Genomic DNA, 23,174 nt, shown 5'->3' on the forward strand with positions numbered 1-23,174 from the left:
GGGACAAAGGGATTTCTGGAAGTTGTTTGGGCGCAATTTCTCCTCCCAAATGAATTACTTTGCTGTTAATGGTAAGGGATTCTGGCCCATCAGAGCTTCTTCAGAACAGCTTCCTTGGAGGGCTCTACATTATAGGTATTAGCTGATTCTGTCTATTTTCCACCTTTCTTCTTTGTCTTCTTTTTTTTTTTTTAAGGAATTTTTTATTGGCCAAGTTCATTTCTGTAGCATAAACAGGTATAAATCCAGCTGTAAATGATGGCTTGTTGCACATGTTCTGCATGGGGCAAGATTTCTGTAGTCAATAACAACATAGCCAAGGTCTGCTGTAAATTCCCTTGCCACACAGATTTATGTCAGCTGTGAAAATGCAGCACTGGGGGAATATGCCAGGAAAATTTAGTGTTGAAGAGACAGGTCTTAAAGGGGAATTAACAACTTTCTCCACATCAGCTGCTTTGAGAACTCAGTAAATTTGCTGACCCTCTCCTGATCATTAAGTGGGGAGAAGGGTATGAGAGCTGTACTGCTCTTTGCCCTTACCCATTTTCTGTTGTGTCTGGGAGAAGGTCAGGGAAAAGTTACAGAATACTGAAACAGAGGATGTGCTAAGCAGACCCCTTCAGGGTTTTCTATGGAGCTTTCTGTCATTCCCCTCTCACCAGTTCTGAGAGACCACTGTAAATTTTCCTTGCTGGCAGATGTCAGAACAAGAGCAAGGCACATCTGTGTCTCATCACACTGACTTTACCCAGAGACAGGTCCAAGCAAACAAGATGGGATATATTTTTTTGTGGTTCTGCTCAGTTGTTTGGTTTTTTTTTTTGTTTGTTTTGTTTTGTTTTTTATGTTTGCAAAAATTCAGACAGGTAACTCATAAATATTGCAAGATTCAACTCCTAGCACTTCAGTGGGGGAAGGAAGGCTCTACTGCAAAATGCATGAATGAAACCGTCCCATATGCTTTAAAATTGCCTGCCTTTACAATTTAAAATCAAATGGCAAATGACAAGCCCCTCCCAAACTCTGGAGGATTATGCAACACTCTTAGTTTAGAGTAAGCGAACGAAGTGTCTTGCCCCATTGCTCCACTGGGTTTAATAGCTAAGAGCCCAGCCATTGCTCTGAGATTCTGTATTGACAAGCCTCATATTCCAAGTCTTATGCGAGACTTCCTCATATGTCACCTTTAATGATCCATGCAAAGATGCAAGCTGGTTAGAAAAGTCTTGCTCACTCAATGTAAAAACGAACAAAAAACCCTCCCCCCCCCAAAAAAAAAAAAAACCAAAACAAAACAAACCCCATCCTTGAGGCCAAAATTCTTCTTACAGACTATGTTGCTTTCAAATAATGCCTGATTCATTTATTTAGCTGAACCTTGACATTGGCTTGGATGTCCCAGCTGAGTGTCACACACATTCGTTAGCTGTGACCTGGGACCCTAATTCCACTGGAGGAAACTATCTCGTAGATGGGGCAGATCAGCAAATCAAGCCAGACTGCAATTGGTCCAAGACATAGATCTTGGTGTACTCTTGACATTCATTTGGAGCTCGGCTCAGATGCCTCTATACAAACGCCCGTAGCATGGGGAACAAACAAGAGGAATTAGAGATGTGTGCATGTCTATGGGGGTATGATATAATAGGCATCACAGAAACATGGTGGGATGGCTCCTATGACTGGAGTGTTGGAATGGAGGGTTACAGGCTCTTTAGAAAAGACAGGCCCGGCAGGTGGGGAGGGGGAGTTGCCCTTTATGTTAAAGATAGGCTGAAGAATATGGAACTCTGTCTGGGGACAGGTGAGCAGTTAACACAGAGTTTGTGGGTCAGGGTTAAAGGGAAAACAGCCATGGGAGACATTACTGTGGGGATCTGTTACAGGCCGCCTGATCAAGGAGAACCTGTGGATGAAGCACTCTACAGACAGATAGGAAAAGCCTCATGCTTGCAGGCCCTTGTTCTCATGGGGGACTTCAACCACCCTGACATCTGTTGGAACGATGGCACTGCACGGCACAAGCAATCCAGGAGGTTCCTCGATTGTGTGAAAGACAACTTCCTTCTGCAAGTGATAGAGGAGCCGACAAGGAGAGATGCCATGCTTGACCTTGTGCTCACCAACAGGGAAGGGCTCGTTGAGAATGTGGTACTCCAGGGCAGCCTTGGATGCAGCGATCACGAGATGGTCGAATTTGAGATCCCCAGGAGAGTGAGAAGAGCTCAAGAGCTGCAAGCTCAGGAGTGCTGCGTCCCAACTAGAAGGAAGTACAGCAGGATGGCCAGGAGACCTCCTTGGATGGATAAGGAGCTGCTGAGGAAAATTCAAAGGAAAAAAGAGGCTTATAAAAAGTGGAAGCAAGGACAGGCGGCCTGGGAAGAGTACAGGGATGTTGTCCGGGAAGCTAGGGACCAGGTTAGGAAGGCTAAGGCCCAGTTAGAATTAAACTTGGCCAGGGATGTTAAGGATAACAGGAAGGGATTCTACAGGTACATAGCAAACAAAAAAGACTAGGGACAACATAGGCCCCCTGAGGAAGCTCTCAGGAGAAATGGCTACACAGGATTTGGAGAAGGCTGAGGTTCTGAATGATTTGTTTGCCTCGGTCTTCACTGGCAAAGGCTCTGACCGCACCACCCAGGTCTTAGAAGGTAGACGCAGGGACTGTGAGAATGAAGACCTTGGGCCCACTGTAGGAGAGGATCTGGTTCAAGACCATCTTAAAAATCTGAACATGCACAAGTCCATGGGACCTGATGAAATCCATCCGCGGGTTCTGAAGGAGCTGGCGAATGAAGTTGCTAAGCCACTGGCCATCATATTTGAAAAATCATGGCAGTCAGGTGAAGTTCCCAACAACTGGAAAAAGGGAAATATAACCCCCATTTTCAAGAAGGGGAAAATGGAAGACCCGGGGAATTACAGACCAGTCAGTCTCACCTCTGTGCCTGGCAAAATCTTGGAGCACATTCTCCTGGAAGGCATGCTAAGGCACATGAAAAACAACAAGGTGCTTGGTGACAGCCAGCATGGCTTCACTAAGGGGAAATCCTGCCTGACCAATTTGGTGGCCTTCTATGATGGGGCTACAGAAATGATGGGCAGGGGTAAAGCAGTTGATGTCATCTACCTGGACTTGTGAAAAGCGTTTGACACTGTCCCACACGACATCCATCTCTCTAAATTGGAGAGATATCAATTTGGTGGATAGACCACTCGGTGGATAAAGAACTGGCTGGATGGCCGCACACAAAGAGCTGTGGTCAGTGGCTCGATGTCCGGCTGGAGACCGGTAACGAGTGGTGTCCCTCAGGGATTGGTGTTGGGACCGGTCTTGTTTAACATCTTCATCGCTGACATGGACAGTGGGATTGAGTGCGCCCTCAGCAAGTTTGCCGATGACACCAAGCTGTGTGGTCTCGTTGATATGCTGGAGGGAAGGGATGCCATCCAGAGGGACCTCGACACGCTTGTGAGCTGGGCTGATGCCAACTTTATGAAGTTCAACCATGACAAGTGCAAGGTCCTACCCCTGGGTCAGAGCAATCCCAGGCACGGCTATGAATTGGGCAAAGAAGAGATTCAGAGCAGCCCTGCGGAGAAGGACTTGGGGGTGCTGGTCGATGAGAAAATGAACATGGGCCAGCAGTGTGCGCTCGCAGCCCAGAAAGCCAACCGTATCCTGGGCTGCATCAAAAGGAGCGTGACCAGCAGGTCGAAGGAGGTGATCCTGCCCCTCTACTCTGCTCTTGTGAGACCTCACCTGGAGTATTGTGTGCAGTTCTGGTGTCCTCAACATAAAAAGGACTTGGAACTGCTGGAACAAGTCCAGAGGAGGGCCACGAGGTTGATCAGGGGACTGGAGCACCTCCCGTATGAAGACAGGCTGAGAAAGTTGGGGCTGTTGAGCCTGGAGAAGAGAAGGCTGTGCGGAAACCTCATAGCAGCCTTCCAGTACCTGAAGGGGGCCTATAGGGATGCTGAGGAGGGACTCTTCGTCAGGGTCTGTAGTGACAGGACAAGGGGTAATGGGTTAAAACTTAAACAGGGGAAGTTTAGATTGGATATAAGGAGGAAATTCTTTCCTGTAAGGGTGGTGAGGCACTGGAGTCGGCTGCCCAGGGAGGTTGTGAGTGCTCCATTCCTGGCAGTGTTCAAGGCCAGGTTGAATGAAGCCTTGGGTGGGATGGTTTAGTGTAAGGTGTCCCTGCCTATGGCAGGGGAGTTGGAACTAGATGATCTTGAGGTCCTTTCCAACCCTAACTATTCTATGATTCTATGACATTTGTCTTAGCCATGAAAGAAATGCCCTTCAGATGTCCAGTGCCTGACACCAGGCTGGGGAGTTAGGTCATCAGTGCCAGTAGCTCTCATAGGAACCAGCCCTCTGCAAGAGGTGAAGGGGAATTGCCCCTGTAGGTGTTCGTGTAGCAAAGAGGAGACCACGGTGAAAATGAGAACATGGAGAAGCAGATTCTTGTACTCATATGGCAAATGCTGGACTGTTCATCCTGTGGCCAGCTGGTTTAGCTAATATCTAGTGCAGAGAATTAAAGCTGAGCTAGTAAGAGTTGTACTGTTTGCCACCTTGCTTCCCTCTAACAGCCATTAAAATCTGCTCTGTCTTTAGGTTTTTTGAGGGAGTTAAAGTAATGGCTGTGTAAATTTGTTACTGACTCAAGCTTTACTCTTCCAAAATGCACAGGGCATTTGAAACCCTTAAATTGAAAGGTGAATAGTGCCTATACACTTAAACCACACAAACAGTTCCCCCTCACCCACCCAAAACACAAGCGTTCCCCTGAAAATCTGTGTACATACCAATACTAATGATTCATTGACATTTTGTGCTCCTTTGAGATATGTGGATCTCAGGGTGGGGTTTTTTTCAAAGCAGCAGCTGTAAGATAGCTCTCTGGGGAGGAACAGCAAGTGTGAAAGTGTCTGCCAATACTTCAAGAGTGTGAAGCAAAAAGTCAAGTGTCTGTTGAAAAAGGTGAATGAGAATAGCATAGTTACCAAAGCAGAAGCTTAATGAGGATATCAGGATCATTTCTTTATTGCATGCTTGCAAGAGGATCATTAGGGACTTCCTTTTTGTATCTCATACAAAAAGGAGCACTTGTTAGCATAGTACTACTTAAAGCCAGTTTGGGATTTGGCTCTGTAGTGGTTCACAAAGAAGTAGGGTGCCTGCTTTACTGATGCCACTCCTGGTGACACTGTGAGAGGTATCATAGCGCATCCCATGAACATTTTGCCTCCAAGAGAAGCTTTGCTTGGTTTATCAGAGCAGTAAGACTGGAGGCTTGCAGACCAATCCAGGCAACAGTTCATAAGTTAAAACAAGACCCAAATCAACAACAGGCAACACAGGAAAAACTAAAATACACATGACAGTCAGCTATTGGGAAATCAGTTTGTGTTCCAGTCTTTCTGACAAACCAACCAAAGAGACCGTTAAGAGCCCTGAGAAGCGGATGGTGTTGGCAGTGAGCAGTAAGTCTGTCTTTTATAAGAGTAACATGGAGTCTTGTCCATAATTGCCAACAGATAATGTAAAGATTTAGAGCAGATTATCCTTAAAGTGTTAATAAATGTGTGGACTTCTGAGGCTTCTCACCCTTTTCCTTAGGGGAGGGTGAAGTTCACTTTTGCAAAGCTCTGGGACACCAAATCTTTTCACTCCTTACATGTGATTTTTATTTTGAGGGCCCTGGTGTGAAATGTTTAACACAGCTCCTTGTACCGCAGTCACTTTTGGATTTACACATGTGAAATGAGAGGTTTTCTTTTTGAATTTAAAATCCTTGCAAGAAAGCTTGAAGGAAAGAAGAAAAGGTCTCAGAAACTGGCAGAAACTGATTTCAGAAAATGCAGTTCCCTCTGCCCTTTCTCCCCCAGCCCCTTCCCCTTTTTTTCCTGATTACCTCAAAAGACTGAGCATAGATTAATGTTTCTCTTTCAGGTAACACATTGCAGCTGCAGACACTTGCCCAGTGAGTGTGTTACCTCAGCAACCACACTCTGCTGGATGTCACAGAGTATCATTCAGGTATTGTCCACTTCAGCTAATCTCCACTTCTAAGTCTGGAAGTCTTCAGAGGGAATATTTAAGAGGGAATGCGTCTGAATAGACAGGGCAGTAACTGATAAAGACCAGAAGGTCCTGAGCTTGTCCCTCCTGCAAAATACCCTTAATAGGTGTATTTGGCAGGGCTCTGCCTGGCTGCTGCAGAGGCATGCAGTGTGTGAGATGAAGATGGCGCTCGAGCTCCAGCACTGAGCTCTCACTGGGGCATTGCAGGACCCACCTCCAGCAAAGAGCCGGGCTAAAAATACCCTGGCTGGCTCCGCTCTTTGGAGGGCAGTACAGTAAAGATCCTGGACGTCTGTAAGAGGTACCTTTTATAAAGCAAAGGGCTATCGTTTAGACAAAATACGTGGCAGTTGGCATTGTGAGAATCTGATTGTTTTGTCATCGCAGGATTCTTGTTTTACCATGATTCTGGTTTTCCCAGTGGGGCAGAACCCTATAGAGCCTGGGGGTGCTTGTGTAGGTGCAAAATCAACACCCATATTATAGGCAAGGATTTTGCACAAGGCAGGATTTGGGGGCTGTGGGGCTGAAGTGGGGCCACTGAGGCTCCCTGCCTGTGTTGCAGTAATGACATTGGACTCTGAACATTGCAGGATGTGCAAACAGTCTATTTTTATGTCAATGATGTCCAACATGCTGCAAATGCAGCTGATAATTGATTTATAATCATAGCTTACAATGTCAGTGATAGCCAAGGATTGGAAAAAAATAATATATACTACAGGAGACTATTCATAGCCTTGCTTTAATTAGGGTACATCCACTGCTAATTATCCAGCATCTTTTAATCCAAGGTTTCATCATTTTTCTTCTTCATTATGAATCTCAGACAAGTATTTTTAGCCACAGCAAATGTAAAAGGGCCTTTAAAGAAATTTCAATAAAGCAAATCCCCATAAACATAGAATTTAGTTTTATGGTTATTTTTATCTTTTTCATATAAAGCATTTGAACATAAATTGGGGCTACTCCAGAGAGAGCAGATGTTATCTCAGGGATTTTAGTGGCAATCGACAGCTCTTTCTCTTTGGAAGCTCCATAGTGAGTGCTCTGTTTAATAGCATTTAAACTCAAATGAACTCCCATTTTACAATAGGTACCATAACCCTTTTCCTGCTTACCAGAATTGGTTTTAGGTACTTTCAGGAGCTGTTTAAATGTTGATGGCTGATGCTAGATTAACAGGATAGAGAAATGAAGGTCCTTCCATTACAGAATAGGAAATAGTTACTGCATAACATTTCCACTGAACAGAAAATAAGAACACAATCTCCAGACCATTTCAGCGTTCAATCTCAGCAAAATCTGTGATGCAAGGAGCCTATTGTAGTAGGTTTTTGTTTGTATTTAGTATAGTTCAGCTCCGGAAATGAGCTAAGAGCAACATTCTCAGAGAGAATGAGAGGGAACGCTTGGGTTTTGGTTACATTTCAGCCAATGTAAGATTTTCCTATCTCTATTCCCCTGTTTCAGGGAACATTGTGAAGGTAAATGCCATAAAATTGAGAGATGCTCAAATGCCATAGCAGTGGAATCTGGGGAATTATCTAAGACATCCTGAAGTTTCAAACAGCTGTTTGTTAGGAGCCACCAAGTATGAGGGAAAAAAAAAACTCAAATGAGACCATTCTGCCAAAGGCCTGACTTAATCACTGATGTTTCCATTGTCGAGCAGCACACATCTTTTGTGGGCTGGAGTTTTGAAGGGTAGTTTAATATTGCCATTTTTTGTGTGCAGCTGAGCAAAGGGAACTGCAAGATTAGACCTTGGGCATTTCTCATCAAAGGTCACAAAAAAGTAATCATCCTTTTTATTAGGAATCTGTCAGTGACTTCTCTGTGCTGCATTTCAAAAGCTCCAGCAGCTGGTTTAGACAACTTCTTAATAGAAATAAATAGTGATTTGACATTTTTGTCTTAGTAATGCAGAAATGGATAGTGAAATGATTCACAAAATGTGTATGATTCACTTTGCTAAGTCTGTCATGGAATTTGGACAAATGGAGATCCTCAGAGGCTGGTTGTTCAGTGGATCCTCAGCCACTGTTGCCTGTTTCTGGTTTATCAGGCTCTGTGTGCTTGCTGGTATTAGCCAGAGTAGGCTTCCAAGCACCAAAGATAAAGGTAGATTATTCTTGTTTGCATTAAGGTTGTTAAGAAGCCTGTTTCTCTTGCTTGGCAGTGCTTGTGGCATCTGTTTATCCACAGAAACCCTAAGCCATCAAGTGCCTCTCCCTGTCTGTGCTCTGGTTCCTCCTGGGAAACAGAGCCCTGCCTGTTCGATATGGCAGTGTCTGGGCTGTGGTCACCAGGTTTGCAAAGAGCCTCCACCAAGTGCTGGGCTCCAGGCTGCAGGAGTATCCCGCCATGCGGTCCCAGCACGTGGTGAAAACCCTCTGGGACATTTTGGACCTGAACGCCAAGTGAAGGCTTGGTGTGCGCCAGGAAGGTGATGGAGAGGTGCTGAGTGGGAGCAGTGGAGGCAAAGGTGGACATGGCAGTGGCATTCATTTCATTCTACATGACTGAAGAACAGGATTTGCCATACCCAGTATATAGGTACAGATTTATGAACCATGTTTTGATGTTGGCTTTTAAAAAACAAAAAAAAAAAACAGTTAAATTTTTATATTGTGAGCTCATGTTCACTGAGAAGCTTCCATAGATACAAAAAAAACTCCAAACCAAACCCATGTCTAAATGCAATTTGTAACTGTGGAAAGGAAAACAATATATTTATATACATACTTACAAAGTAGTAGGCATATGTGTATTTTTATATATGTTGACTTAGAAAGTAAGAGAAGGGCTTTGAAAGCATTGAGGCTGTAGGATTAGATGGCTTGGCTTAGGAAGTAGAGAATGAGAGAGCAGGACCTGCTGGCCCAGGGGTGTGGTGGGGTTATCAGAGGATGTGCAGCTCACTGTATGTGCCAGTGTATGCTGTATGTGCCAAGCTACCAGGTGACTTCTTGACAAGTCTCTTGTAGCTGCTGGTGCAATTCACCTTGCTGAGTTTATAGTTAACAGGTTTCCATTGCATGTTTTGATGTTGGCTTTTAAAAAAATCAATAATAATAATAAAGTACTTTTCAAAATTTTTATATCCCAAGCTCATATTTACTGAGAAGCTTGCATAGGTACCAACAAAATAAAACCCCTGTTGTGTAAATTCAGTTGGTAACTGTGGAAAATAATGTATTTATAGACATACTTAGAAAATAATAGGTGAATAAAGCATTGCCTGCCAGTACGAGTTTGTGTCTCAGTGTTTTGAGGTTTTTTAACTCTCAAGCTGAAACACTTCCTCATGAGAGGGCCCCTCCCACCACAGGGAAAGCAAGTTTAGCTGAAGGTATGCATGTCTGCAGTGACAAGCAGAGGGTTAATTCAGGGTAATGGCTAAATCAGCTCAGGTGAGCTCTCTTGCCACAGGTTTGCACAGGTGAATGTCTCAAAAGTTGTTAAGAAGCTACTAAGGGGTTTGGGTGATACAGACAACAAGCAGAGCAGTGTTGGGCCTTTCTCCAGTATTGGTAAGAATATTTAATTTTCCTAGCTTTTTTTTTTTTTTTTGTTATAGCTTGATGACTGAAATCTCACCAGAGAGGAGGCTGCAAACTGCACTTGCAGGGCCAGTGTAATTGGATTATTGCATTTAATGTGCAGCTGCTAACCCGTAGAGGTTAGTACAGCAAAAGAAATGTATGGCCATTTTGTACCTTGGCTTACTCATAGCCTACATCCTGCCACAGCCCCAGGACAGACCCTGGCTCTCAGAGATGGTTCCTCTTGCCTCCTGAATGGAAAAGCTGTCATCAAGGAAAGGTGGGGGATAAAATGTGACATGGATTCTGCCACACAGGAGTGAAGAAAAGCTTACGTTTCCCTGACAAATAGGGAGAGAGTGGTCTTGTGCCACCTTCCTGTGCCAAGGGTCATTAGAGCTCTGGAGTTACATGAGCAGGGACACTGCTGCCAGGTACTCTGAATCCAGTCTACAAAATTAATCATCTCCTCAAATGGGCATGTGCCTGGTGGCATGGCTTGTCTGCTCTTCAGGGTTTGCTTGCACTGTGCAAATGTGTTAGCTGGACACCAAATCTTCTTGGAGGTGCAGCCTCAAACCCCTGCAGGGATGTAAATGCACGAGCTTGTCAGTGCCAAGAAGAGTTTGGGGATGGGATGGAAAAACAAATGGCAAATAGGGGCGGTGGCCAGGGAGGCAGGACAAGAAGGGAAGAATGGAGCCAAAGTATAGTGGGGAGGCTGAAGGCTCCTCTTTTAAATAGTGCTGATGCTGCCTCGTGGTGCTGCTGTGAGAGGTAGAGCAGAAAAGTAAAAAATGCACTTGAAGGGAGCTGTTGTGGGAGAGATGCAGCTGGGTCATGGAGTGTAATAAGGAGATTCTGGCAGAATTTGCTCTTGCCCAGTGCAGAGATGGGTTTGGAGCCAGGTGCTGAAGTCTCCCTCTGCAGCAGAGGGAGGGGGGCTGCACCGAGGTGGTTATTTTCATCCATGATAAGTAGAGATGATGGGAATACTAGTGGTTGCATTGCTACCAAATCTCTGACAGCTGACACTGAATCCTGATACAGGCAGAGGTGAGAAAATGTCTCTAGTCAATTAGGGTTGACGTGAACCTTTAAGTAACTTTGGCAACAAACAGTCCCTGTGTGTTGTTTCAAGAAGGAAAACTGATCATACTAGTAAGATGAGTTTCCTAGAGATAGAATTGTACCACTATTAAGATCTCTATTGTTTTACCTGCTGTATTATTCTGGCAGTTTTTTGTTGTCAGTATCACCCAGTACAAACTAAATATGCTTCTGCTTCCCCAGGGAACAGCTGTCCTCCAGCTAAGACAGCCTTATGGCTCTGGTAGGAGCAGGACCTCTGTAGCCATGGGACCTCCCTGCACAGCCCGGCAGCTGCTGTTTTTTCATTCTCCATAGATCCTGCAGTGATACTCCATTTGAAGGTAATGGTAACAGCATGCCCTTCTTCTGGTCCTGCCCAGGGCTGACAGTAGTTCCTGTTGCACAGATGTAGAAAGCTGCTTTTTCCAAACTTAGAGATTGCTCTTCTCCCAGTAAGTGCTGGCCTAAAATATTCCTCAGTGCAACTCCAATGAGGCTTCAATATGTCCCTCCATACTTTTTCCTCACAAGCCCTCTCCTCCTTTTCACCTTTTGCCATTACTTCTTTGTGTTGTTTGCTGCTGATACTGATTATTTGGCATTACAATGGTGTCATTTATGCACATGTTTGAGGGGCAACATACCCAAAGGTTCTGTATAGATTAAAGTTTTCTTACTAGATGTATTCTGTGCTTAACATAGATGTGAACAAAGAAAACTTGGCCTAAATTCCAAAGCTTTGCTCTTTGGCAGTCTGAGTCCGTTCTGGCTCATAGTTGTCTCCAGTCGTGATTTTATATATAAGAAGAGGAAACATGGGAAAAGATGCACTTCTGAAAAGGCATATATATGTCTATTTATCCAGGACAGCAGACAAGTAGTGTTGTTTGTAACTTGTTTGTAGAAGGGTGAGTTGACTGTGGGGCCAGTGACAGGTGAGAAGGGATTCTCAAATCTATTTATACTGCAGCCTGGGTGCCAGTCAGCCCAGAGCTATGTGATAATTTATTGCTGTGGGCCAGTGCTTACCAGCATAATGAATTCATGCATAGCTGGAACAAGCACTTCTGGGTTCAGCTCTGACTCTTGGTGGACTGTGTGATCATTGGCATTGTTGCCTTTCAAGAGATTATTTAACAGTTTCATTTCATAATAATCTGAATCTTTTAAACTTACATTTTCATTTGCCACTGCCATTATTCCTCCATCTTAGGGAAAAACACTTGTTATTCCCCTGCTTTAGGGAAAAACACTTGTTATTCCCCTGCTTTAGAGAAAAACACTTGTTATTCACCTGCTTTAGGGAAAAACACTTTGCAGCCTGGTGCAAACTGTAAAACTCTGCTGTTTTGGCAGCAGAATATGTGTAGTTGCCAGTTTCTGATGTAAGTGAAGAAAATGCATGTGTGATGCTTTCATTAGCTTTTCTGAAGGAAAAAAAAAAAAAAACATTCCATGTGGCCATGTGTTTTTGCTGAGCTGTGGATCTAACCCTGGCCTAGTAAAGCCCAGGCAGAGCAGCACATTGCAGGGAAGAACGGTTCTGTGAGTTTATAGGGTTGCCATGGCAACAGTGAAAGTGTCCTTTTGGATTTTCCAAAATTTCCCTAATTTTGAAGAAAAAAGTAGGGAAATAAATTACCTATTTACCTGCCTCTGCATCCCCATATTGCCTCAGATCTTTTTAATAGATCATAGTAAAGGCAGTGAAACTTTGTACCTACCTACCTGTACACTTGCTGTTTGGAGGTCCTTAAAGTCATTGCTCTTTCCTATGAGAACCATTTATCAGTCTTCAAACAAGTGTGGATGATGCATGGTTTTCCTGATGCTTTGGAGTACTGTCAGTGCTTGGCTTACTAAACTATAGATATAGCTTGCGTCTTGGCTCAGTTGTGTTCAAATGTAGGAGGAAAAGGAAATCTGAGATGGAAAATTTAAGATAACAGGCTATGAAGCCCTGGCTGACAAGGGGATACTGTTTCATTCTGTGCTCCACCCCTCTGCAATGAGACTCCATTGCAGGGAGTGCACTCTGATTTTAAGCCATATGACAAACCCCCTGCCCTGTGCTCAGGGTAGCTGTGGTTGTACATAGAAGCCCTACTGAACTGAGTACAAAATTGCCAGGTAGGTCAAGCTGCCAGGGGAAGCTCGGCTGACCTGTGCTCTGGTCTGTCAGTGTCCAGGTGGGATATTATAGCCTAAAAGCCATTATATGCTTAATGAAATGCAACCTAGATTAACTAATCTACCAGTAAAACTTGTGCTGGGGTGTAAAAGGCAGCAAATATTTTATAGCAAGGGGCATGAATTAGAGTATTAAGGAAGGAATCAGGAGTGTAACACTGGACTAAGTTTTAAGATGGTTGCACACAGAATGTAAGAAAGATCAAACTCATACCTTGCATATAAAAACTCTGATTTATTTACATCAGTTAAAAAAAAATCTTAAAGCTGAATATGGTCTTATAAAACAATTGTATTCCATAAATGTTGTATTCATGAAAAATGGAAGTGTTGTCCAGAAAACCTGTAATATGTAAAAAAAAAAAATTACTTTTTTTTTCCAAAAAGTGATGAGCCAAACCATCATTTCCTGTATGCTACAGTTACTCTTAATCTCATGTTTGCAATACAAATTGAAGGTAAATACCCTATTTGCAGGAGTCCTGTACATTAACTGTACTGAGGAGAATCAGTTTGCTATACATAGTCATGAGTTTGTGTTACAAACTTGTAGATCACTCCCAGAGAAGTTCCGTTTCTTGAATACAGCGCTCAACTTGCTGCAGCATCATTAGGGCAGCATCAGAAGCCTTCAGCAGCTTCAGTGTTTAGGTGGGGTTGTTTTTGCAATAAGCCTCCTGACAGCCATGGCCTCAGCGGTAGAGATGCTGTGTTAGGATGCCAGCTCACATACCACATCCTGAAGGGAGCCTGGGTTTTGGGGAAAGATACTTTGTCTTACTCCATACCCAGCTAGCACACATGTGAGAAGGTTTCCAGCTTGATTGCTGGAAGCCTTTCACCACAGAATTTGGTGCTTGTGGATATAAATAAATACTTCATTACCCATCATGGTGCTGGGCAATTTCAGTATGAAATCATGAAGAAAGAAAATGATTGTAGTCACTGAGCAGAAGCTGTCCTCCCACTCTGTTATGTTTTCATCTTCAAAGCTACATTCAGGCATGTGAAATGCCATTTTATTGCTGTTTTGTTTCTGTTTTGTTTCTGTTCTGGTGGTTACTGCCAGTAGAACAGACAATCTGAAATGCATGCAAGAATGTACTTGTATTTTCATGCAGTATGGAGAGAGCTACAATTCTGATGATGGGAAAGACTGGCCTGCTGTTAAACTTTGCAGTATCTCCCTGGAGATTTTCCAGCTTGAGAGAGGATGGTACATCTACCTGTGTCATTACAAGGCGGATTTGTTGACATCTCCTTGCTGTTCACTGTGGGTATGGGTGGCTGCTTTCCCACCTCAAGCTTACAAACCCCTGACAATCCAATGCATTTATTAACTGCGAGTTACTTCTTTATATTCAAACACCCACCTTAGACGTAGCAATTAAGGTTTCCTTGTGTCTGTGGCTTAAAATGGCACTCAACTTATTAAAGGATGGTTGTGATTAAGGCACTAGATTAAAACTCAGTAGTTCAGCATCCAAAGGGGTCCCTTATACAACATAAGATGAACCTCAGTTACCCCATCATGAAAGTGGGCAGGAAGGGTTAAAAATCATGTGTGAAGGTGGAGTGCCCAGATACCACCATCATGAAAACTGTAGGAGAAATTGAAACTATTCCTATCAAAATAAGACTGCAAATGTCCTTTTTCTTCTGGATCTTGTTCTGAACTAAAGTTGCATATGAAAACATGTAAAATTACATTAATTGAAATTAATTAAATTTTAATTATGATGATAAATTAGTTAGGTGAGCAAGATCCAGTAAATTTTGAGCCTGTATTCCAGTGGGTGCTGTAAAACCCTAGGATTAATCGAGTTTAAATAATGTGTGGTTTTGTCAAAAAGAACCTGTCTGGGCTCTTCTGTGGAATTACAATAAATCCCTCAAACTGCATAAATTGGAATATGAACCTGCTTTGGGGACAACAGGGTTCTGTATGGTAGTATTCTCTTATGAGGAAAAAAGATACATGTCCCTAGGTGCCTCAGGATTTATAAAGTTGTTTGATTGGGCTATTACAAAACTACCCTAATCTAAGCCTTGTACCCTGGGAACTAGAGGTGATGAGATTATGTGATAATCAAAGGTGATTTAGAAGATCAAAGCCTTTTTGAGGGAATAAGATCCCTTATTTTATTCCTTTAAAGGAGATTACTTTGTTTTGACTTGTGTTTGACCTTACTCTCTCACTACACGTTGATAAGTACTTAAAGATGTGGCTTTGCTGATGTCATTGATGTTTTTGCAGTAAAACTCAATTGGTTCAGGATGGTACCTCCCCCCCGAAATGTCATAGTAGCACATTTTTTACATAGCTACAATTGTGATGCCTCCTGAATAAATAGCATGGCAAATAATGATCATTTCTAATAATTTTTGAAGTACTTTATCTAAACAGTGAAACAAAGGACTTGGCTACAGGTGCTGTCTTTATCAAACCAATTTGCCCCTGACTCACCCAGCTGCAAAGTGTTTCTTTGGCTCAGTGTAGATCTTTGAGTTAAGCCATGAAATGCAATCAAAGGAGAAGCACCTGTCTCTGCTGGTATTTCATTAGATTTCTTTGGACAGTTTGGGTTTTTAGCTCCAATAACATTATATTGTTTCCTTGAGAGGAAAAAAGCCACATTTCAGAGGCTTGGGTAAGGCGGCTTCCTCCATGTGGGGGCTCTGGCCTTGCTCATGTCTCTGCTTTCATGGGTGCTTCTGATGTCAGTCCCTCTGCAGCCCCTGGCCCACAATGAACAGCTCGGGGTGAGAAGCAGATCTGTTGGACTCTCTGATTTCAGGACTGCAGAGGGTGTTCCAAGAGTCACTTGCTTTCCTAGGGCTCTCCTCCAAGCTGCAGAAGGAAAGATGCTTAAGTTAAGAGTCTAATGAATCATGGCTTTTTAAAAACAGCACTGATTAGGCCACAATAACCCATGAAGCACAAGTGCTGCATGATCCTGTGTCATTCACTGTTTCCTCCTGTATACATGCTCTTTATATCCACCAGCCAGACTTTTTTCTTGTGATGCCAAATGCACTGTACTGTTCCCTCCTAAAACTCTCTTGAGAAGCAAATATTTTGTCTGTTTGCTGGGTGTGAATCTGGGTTCATTTCTGAGTATGGCAGCATGACTGTGGGATGGGTATTTTGGTGGTATAAATCTGCCATTCTGGAGACAGAACTGAGGCACAAAGTGTAAATGATTTTCCTGAGGTCGCACTGGCAATCTCTAGGGGCACAGGGACTTTATGAATCAAGACTGGTTATAGCAGTGGAGCTAGTCATGAATAGCTCATGCCATGGGCCGTTGTGCTGAAGTGTGCCGTGTTGCTGTAACTAATTAAAATGGTTTAAGATCAGTGTGGGGAAATATACCAGAGTTATCTGCGAATCATTACTGTATTTTAAGTACATAAGCTGCTAAACTGAATTAGCTTTCAACTACAAACAAGCTGTTACGTTGCTATTCTGGCTGCTAGGACTTTAGTGATTTGGGCTGCTGAATGAAGAGATTCATGATACATGGCTGGTCAGGAAACTAGTTTAGATTCAAATATCCCCCAGCTGCAGAAGGTTTCACTTGGGCTACTTAATTTGGTCCTGACCCAGTCAGCCCAATCCATTCTCAAGCCCTCCTTGAACAGTTTCTTAAAGGAAATAACCTTTAATATTTGGTCTCTGCTCTACTTCTTGGAAGATTAGCAGTCTCAATTAAATATTATTTCAATTAACTGCATATGTAGAAATCCTGTTACAGGTTAACAGGATTTCTACGAGCAGAGCAATTTTATATGTTATGCCTCAATAGGATGGCAAGAACTGTTGACTGCTGTCCAATGACCAAACTTAGAAACCAGCAAAGTTTGTCCATCCACGGGCTGTCCAAATGGGAACCAGTTGTACTGACTTGAGCACTGAAACCGAAACTCTCATCCAGGTACCCTAAGACTAAGAACAAAAGCTCTAGCTCCAGCCATAGTTAGGGCTAACAATGTTTTAAGTCCTGATATTCCTTAGAGCATGGGACGGGCAGAACATGGGCTTTCGAAAGAAGTGCTTTTTTGCCTTCTAGTAGAGCAGTGAGTGTGCAGGAGACACGCACATCTGTGCACAATACTGACATTTAATGCCTGGCAGTGCTAGCTAGGAAAATGAGATGGAAGCCATACTCACCAAAAGTAATTTAGAATTTCTGCTAAAATGGGGTAGGTGGGAGAGGGGACTCAGCTGCCTGATGAAAAACGCATTGCTTGTACAACCTCCTGCCGGATTATCTTTAGCAATCTGCTTCTCGGCTAACAGATGTTTTAATTGGGCATGGAGAAAATGGAGGGATATATCCCAGAATTTGGGAGCATGGGAGAAACTGGCTAACTGATTTCGCCTATAAAAGACTGACAATATGGCAGGTCTGATTCTGTCTCCCTTCTCTCCTGTGACTAGGGCTTGAAGTTGCTAATACACACCCCTGACGAAAAAACGCAATACATTGTTATATATGGAAATGACAGGTAGAGCAAGGGAAGGAATGAAGGAGACTGATAGCTGGGTGGGAATAGCTTGTGGATTTGAGACCAGATACAAACATGGCCAGAATGAGGAGGTTTAGGTATGCAACATTTGTTTTAGGGAGATGTTTTGAAGTCTCCCTCTGTCAGCTGAATGAACTGCAAAGCAGAGGAAGCCCTGGCTGCTTGGTGAACTTGAAGGAAGGAGATGGAGCAGAGTGCAGTAGTTTGTCTGTTAGGAGCCCTGTAAGAGTAGGGCTCAGCATCTGTGCATGGGAATGTGGTGCTCACAGCTGTGGCAACTGCTCTGGTGAAACAACCATCAGTGATACCACATGCTGATTCTTAAAATGGTCCTTCTCTGCCTGTTGGCATATTCGCAGTGATATTTCTATTAGGCCATTCAAAGCAAGGTCTGTAAAAGTTAACTCCAGGAAGCTTAAGTGTAAGAAAACACACAGTAGTAGTATATTGCATCTTAAATCAGTGCATGTGGTAATCAATGGGCTTATGCTGATACAAATTTGGCCTAACAAAGTAGGACTACTTTTGATGTCTGTTGGTGTAAATGGTAAGCCAAATTTAGGTCGGGATACATTTTGTTCTTCCAGAATGCTTCATATCATAACACCAGGATATATAATTTTTTTCTTGAAAGGGATGATTTTATTTACAGTGGGGTTTTTATATTAAAACCCCACTGTAAATAATATTTATATCTGTATGCTCTGGCAGACTACAATAGGAAGGTAATGCACCCCATTGAAGCATAAATTAGCTAACAATTTGTAATTGGCTGTTTTTAAAATTGATCTGTAAAACTGACAGGACTTTTGTCTCGCAAGGTTTGACATAAAGCCTCATTTGAAAAGATTTATTTCTGCTAGCAGGCAGTGGAGTAGGCAAAGCTGACTTTACACAGTACACAACAATAGAAAACCCAGCAACAATGTACAGTAGCCATGGAGGTTTTCCCACTTTGAAAACTGGGCTTGGGCTGTGTACCCATCAGACTTGAAATCAGCACCTAGATCTGAGAGGCTACCCAAAAACCTCAGAATTTCAAACTATAATTACATCCATAGAGATCCTTGCCTGCACACTGTCTGTCATTCTTGCTAGCTGATTTGAAACATCCTGATACAGATTGCTCCATCCCTGGTGGTGTTCAAGGCCAGGTTGGACAGAGCCTTGGGTGGCAAGGTTTAGTGTGAGGTGTCCCTGCCCATGGCAGGGGGGTTGGAACTGGATGATCTTAAGGTCCTTTCCAACCCTAACTATTCTATGATTCTATGATTTCTGCTGAAGAGTTTACTGGATTAGAGGCTGATGTTAGGAGAGATACCCTTCCTCTTGGTCCAAGCTTACCTTCTCATGGTTGTTTAAAGATGTTTGTAATCTGAGGGTTGCTTCAGAGCTTTTAAGAACTGAGTGTGGATATCTTTAGCCTCCACGTAAATAAGGGGGGGTTCCGTGCCCTGAAACCAACACTGAATTTTTCCTGGGGTGTCTGTCACAGCAGATGTGTAAGTTTAAGGCTTGAGCAAGCTATGGAATGGCTGAATCAAGGGAAGGGATTCAGACTGGTAGTATTCTGAAATCTGGGGCAAGACAACAGAATAAAGTATTTGAGTTGGAAGGGACCTACAACAATCATCTAGTCCAACTACAATGTTATCGTTGCCCAAACATCTACACATGGTGTTCATGTGTCCTGCACACGATGTTTGTGTGACCTGCATATAAACAGGGCACTTTTCTGGGCAATCTCTTTAATGGCATTAAATCCCATAGGGAGTTTAGACAGCCAACACAGTGCTGTATTTCTGCTTTCTTGGCTTAAAGTGGAGAGTTTCTTACCTTGCTTGGTTAAGTGCGGGTTCACTGCCAGCTGTTACAGGAGCTGGAAGACGAAACTGCACCCCTGGTCGACGGTCAGAGTAACTTCTCCTCACAAATGGCTGAGGATTGGCAGCGCTCAGGGACAGCTTTCTGGCTCGGTCTGCAGGCTGCCAGAAAAGTAGATTGCTCTTTTGGGAAAGTGGTGAAGCTTCAGGCTGGCTGATCACCTCTGCAGCGGGTTTCATGGGTACTGGTGGAGGTCTTGCTTCGAATAAGGAAGATGTGGCTGGGCAAAATATTGAACGGACATTGCTGCTCCTCTTGGAGGAGGAGAGCTGGTGCTCATCCCCAGCATCCAGCCCAGCTCTCAGTCCCTTGTAGGAGAGGGATGGGGAGGTTGGTGGGGAAGGAGTGGTGGGGAATGAAGGAAGGTTTGCATCTCGGCGGTAGGCTGGGGAGCCCAGCAGCTGGTGTGGCATTGGGGAGCTGTGCTTGTGCCCTATGGGAGGGCTGAGGGGTTTTCGCTGGGGTGGTGGAGAGGGTAGCTTCTTCTGTAGGGGTGGGCTGGGCACCCTGGGGCTAGAGGGGGGGCTGGGTTTCCTCTGCGTGGTGGGTGAGCTCAGCTGCAGGTTGCTAGAAGGCTGCAGAGTGTGCCTGTGGTGTGCTGGGGGGCTGAAAACCCGTTTCTCAGTTGGTGGAGAAGGAGTTCTTGTTGGGGAGACCCTCCTGGCAAATGCTGAGCCTTTTTCGTTTCTCCTGTGTGAGTCTGGAGAACCATGCTTTTGGTATTGCACTGAAGTTGCAGGTGAATCGGACTCTTTGCTCTCTGAGCTGTTGCTGTGTGGCTTTGAAACCCCGCTGGGATTTTGAAGAGGAATAATTTTATGGGTTTGCCTGTACAGATCTGCAGCTTCTTTTCTCTGGGTTGCCAGTATTTCCTCCTGGCTAGGGACATGCATGTTGGTAGGGTTCAGCTCCAGGGAGTACTTCTGCACTTTCTCTTCTCCTGCTCTAGTATTCCTTAGACCCTTATTAGCAGTCACACTGGGGCCGCTGATACTTTTATTTGGCAGTAAGTCAATGGACTGAAGGGAGGCTTTCATTTTGGGGGAAACTTGTGATCTCTTAGTAGCGTGAAATTCTGTTCTGGTGAGCTTTTTGGCATCTTCTGAAGAGTTTCCTTCTATTCTTACAGTTTCTTCAGGCTCAGATAAGTCAGAATAAGTGTCCATTAACATTTCAGGTGGTGGTGGTGGCAAGTTCTCAGTGTCTACATCAACCTCTTCCTTTGTGTCCTTCTTGCTTAATTCTGCAGCTGGTGGGGGAAGAAAGGCATTTGGAAAGCTAGAAGAAACTCCACTAGTGTTTGAAGGGTCTGTGTCTTCTACTGGTGAAATACGATGCTTAAGATTTAAAGGTGCCAGGCCTCTCTGAAAGGGAATGGTGGGTGGGATGACTGGAAGTCCAAATTTTCTGATGCACTTTATTGGTCCTAAAGATCTTAAATGTGCATCTTTCACAAGATTGTCAACGGGACTGAATGTTTCAATAAGCTTTTTGACAGACTGTCGGGGGGCACAGCTGCTGCCACTGAGCATTTGTGCTCCAGGAGGCTCCTTTTCATTGCCTCCTGATGTCTCTTGGGTAGGCACAGCAGCCGTCAAAGGCTTCCTGCCTTTTTCTTCATCCAGCTGATGGCCAGGACTTTGGTCAACCATGAACAAAGGGACTTTATCCTGGTTAGGCAGGATGCTGAAATTTTTTGAGAGGCATGCCTTCAGTTTGCTAGAGGACCTAGGTGTGTTTTGCTCATCCTGCAAACAAAGTGCTGTTCTTGATTTCCAAGGCTCTGGGTTATCTGTATCCTTTCCATAAAACATTTTCAGCCTTTTGCTGAGCTCTTTCTGAGTTCTCTGAAGCTCTAAGAGGGTTGGGTCCTCTGCCTGGCTTCTGAGGGATTCCTCTGACTTGGATCGTCGTTGTTTCCTGACGGTTTTCTGGCTGCCCGTTGCTGTACTGGGCCTTGTTGTTTGCACTTCTCTTCCACTGTCATCCTCTGTCCATTCTTTACACCCAGATTTAGCTGGGACAAACTTGATTTTTTCACTGATGGCATCTTTCATCTTCAGAATAATCTCCTCCGTCTCCACATTCTCTGTCCTTTTGATGGATTGCCTTTGTGTGTTATCAGTGACTGCAGGTGAAGACAGGGGCCTCCTTGGCAAGGCATCCTTCCCCATTTCTGATAGACTTGTGTTGTCATCCTCCCCCAGGGTGCTCTCTTCATCGTCATCTTCAGAAGCAAAATCTGTTGATTCGCAGATTTTGGAATTATCACATTCCTGAGTAGAGTCAGACTGGAAGGAGTTGTAGGAATGGCTTTTGCTCAAGTTTGCACGTTGGGGCATGGTAGAAATGCCTCCTGGTACTCCACCCTGACAAGATGTTGCTTCCTTACTCTGTGTGGATGAATAAACTGTATCTTTAAAATGCCTTTCAAGTACACAGCTGCAGGATGTGGCTGTGCCCAGTGACACTGTACTATTAGGTGTGTGCTCCACTGTTCTGGTGTGCTTTTGGGACAGATGCCCGTGTGTACAGGAATCACAGCTTCCTTGTCCTCCATGCTGGGTGAGAGCACTGAACTCTTTGAGGGATTCATTGTCCACGCCAATGCCACTGTCCTCAGAATAGAGAGTCCTGTCATCACCGTGTGACTGAGAGGATCCCACTGTTGAGGCTTCAAGCAGCCTTACTGTCTGTAGCAGTCGCTCATCAAAGCTTTGCTTTGCTTTCAGTTTTCCTTCTAAATTGTTTGCAGCAGACTGCAAGTAGTTGCATGTCTCCTGCAGGGCATCGGAGGTGAGGGAGGCCAGTGTCCCACTCAGTAACTGCATTTTATTGACTGTGTACTGCAGTAGTTGTTGCAGAAGATCAGGGTGCTCCTTTAGATCACCTTTTTCTGCTGGCCAGGCCAAATTCCCCCCTACATCTCTGAGAAGATTTTCCCCCTCATTGGTGATTTCTTCCAGGAGCTGATTGATTTCATCGTAGTGAAGAAGGAGAAAGCTTACCATCTGCTGTAGGAAGAGCTGAGTTTGGGTAGCCTGGCTGGCCATGTGAAGTATAGTTTCATACTTGGAGAGGTTGGGATTTAAGTAGGCATATGCACTTTGGTGAGCCTTAACAAGCAGTTCAGGGAAATCTACTTTTTTCTCTGTCTCACACAGGGCTGAAATGGACTTCTCTTTAACTTTACTAGGTCGACCTTGCTTTGCCAGCTTATGATTTTTTTGCTTTTTTCCTTTCTTTGGGATTTGCTTCACATTGCTTTCATTTTTGTCATCCCAAATGAAAGCTGATGCTTCTGATTCACAGGAGCTTTGCTTTCTGATCTGTATGGCCTCAGTGATGTGCTTTTGAGATTCAATCAGCTCAGACATCACAGTCTCAGCATCTGTGGTTGTCCTCTGAATTTTCTTGTCTTCCTCGGAAATCTGGGGATCTGGATGAGCCTCAGAAGATAACTGCAAATTTTCATTTTTGTCCTGTTCTGGTAGTTTAGCCTCCTTTTCCCTTAGGTAATCTTTCCCCTGGGTCTCACAGTGGGGGAATTCATCAATATTGTAGCAAGATGAACCTTTAACCAGCAGAGGGATTCCTTTATCTCTTGGATCAATATGCAAAATACTTTTGGGTGTATTCAAAGCCCTAAGACCACTTCTTGCAATAGTATTAGCAATCTCACTGTGAGAAGGTGTGCAGCCCATCCTGTCTCTGTCTTTGGCTGTATTTTTTTATTTAAAATCAGATGAACAAGGGAAAACAAAAGAAAAAGTCAAACTCACTGTTTCATCCCAAACTGCAGACAGGCCAGTTTCTCAAGA

At 43.9% G+C, this 23,174-nt stretch overlaps 2 protein-coding genes across 3 annotated transcripts in view; one reads left to right on the forward strand and one right to left on the reverse strand.

The window, feature by feature from the left end:
• Window positions 1-23,174, forward strand: part of CLIP4 (CAP-Gly domain containing linker protein family member 4) — a 64,574-nt gene that overhangs the window by 2,247 nt on the left and 39,153 nt on the right. For both annotated transcript variants that reach the window (XM_065679714.1, XM_065679713.1), the window contains exons 3-4: window positions 5,975-6,061; window positions 10,948-11,087. The gene's annotated coding sequence lies outside the window, so the exon portion shown is untranslated. The remainder of the gene's footprint in view (window positions 1-5,974; window positions 6,062-10,947; window positions 11,088-23,174) is intronic.
• PCARE (photoreceptor cilium actin regulator) lies at window positions 15,658-23,057 on the reverse strand. Its single transcript, XM_065682655.1, has 2 exons — window positions 19,306-23,057; window positions 15,658-15,787 (listed from the first exon to the last, which is right to left on the reverse strand). The coding sequence occupies exons 1-2, from the start codon at window positions 23,055-23,057 to the stop codon at window positions 15,658-15,660; spliced, it is 3,882 nt and encodes a 1,293-aa protein (XP_065538727.1).

The sequence above is a fragment of the Lathamus discolor genome, chromosome 5, assembly GCF_037157495.1.
Source record: "Lathamus discolor isolate bLatDis1 chromosome 5, bLatDis1.hap1, whole genome shotgun sequence".
Classification (NCBI taxonomy): Eukaryota; Metazoa; Chordata; class Aves; order Psittaciformes; family Psittacidae; genus Lathamus; species Lathamus discolor.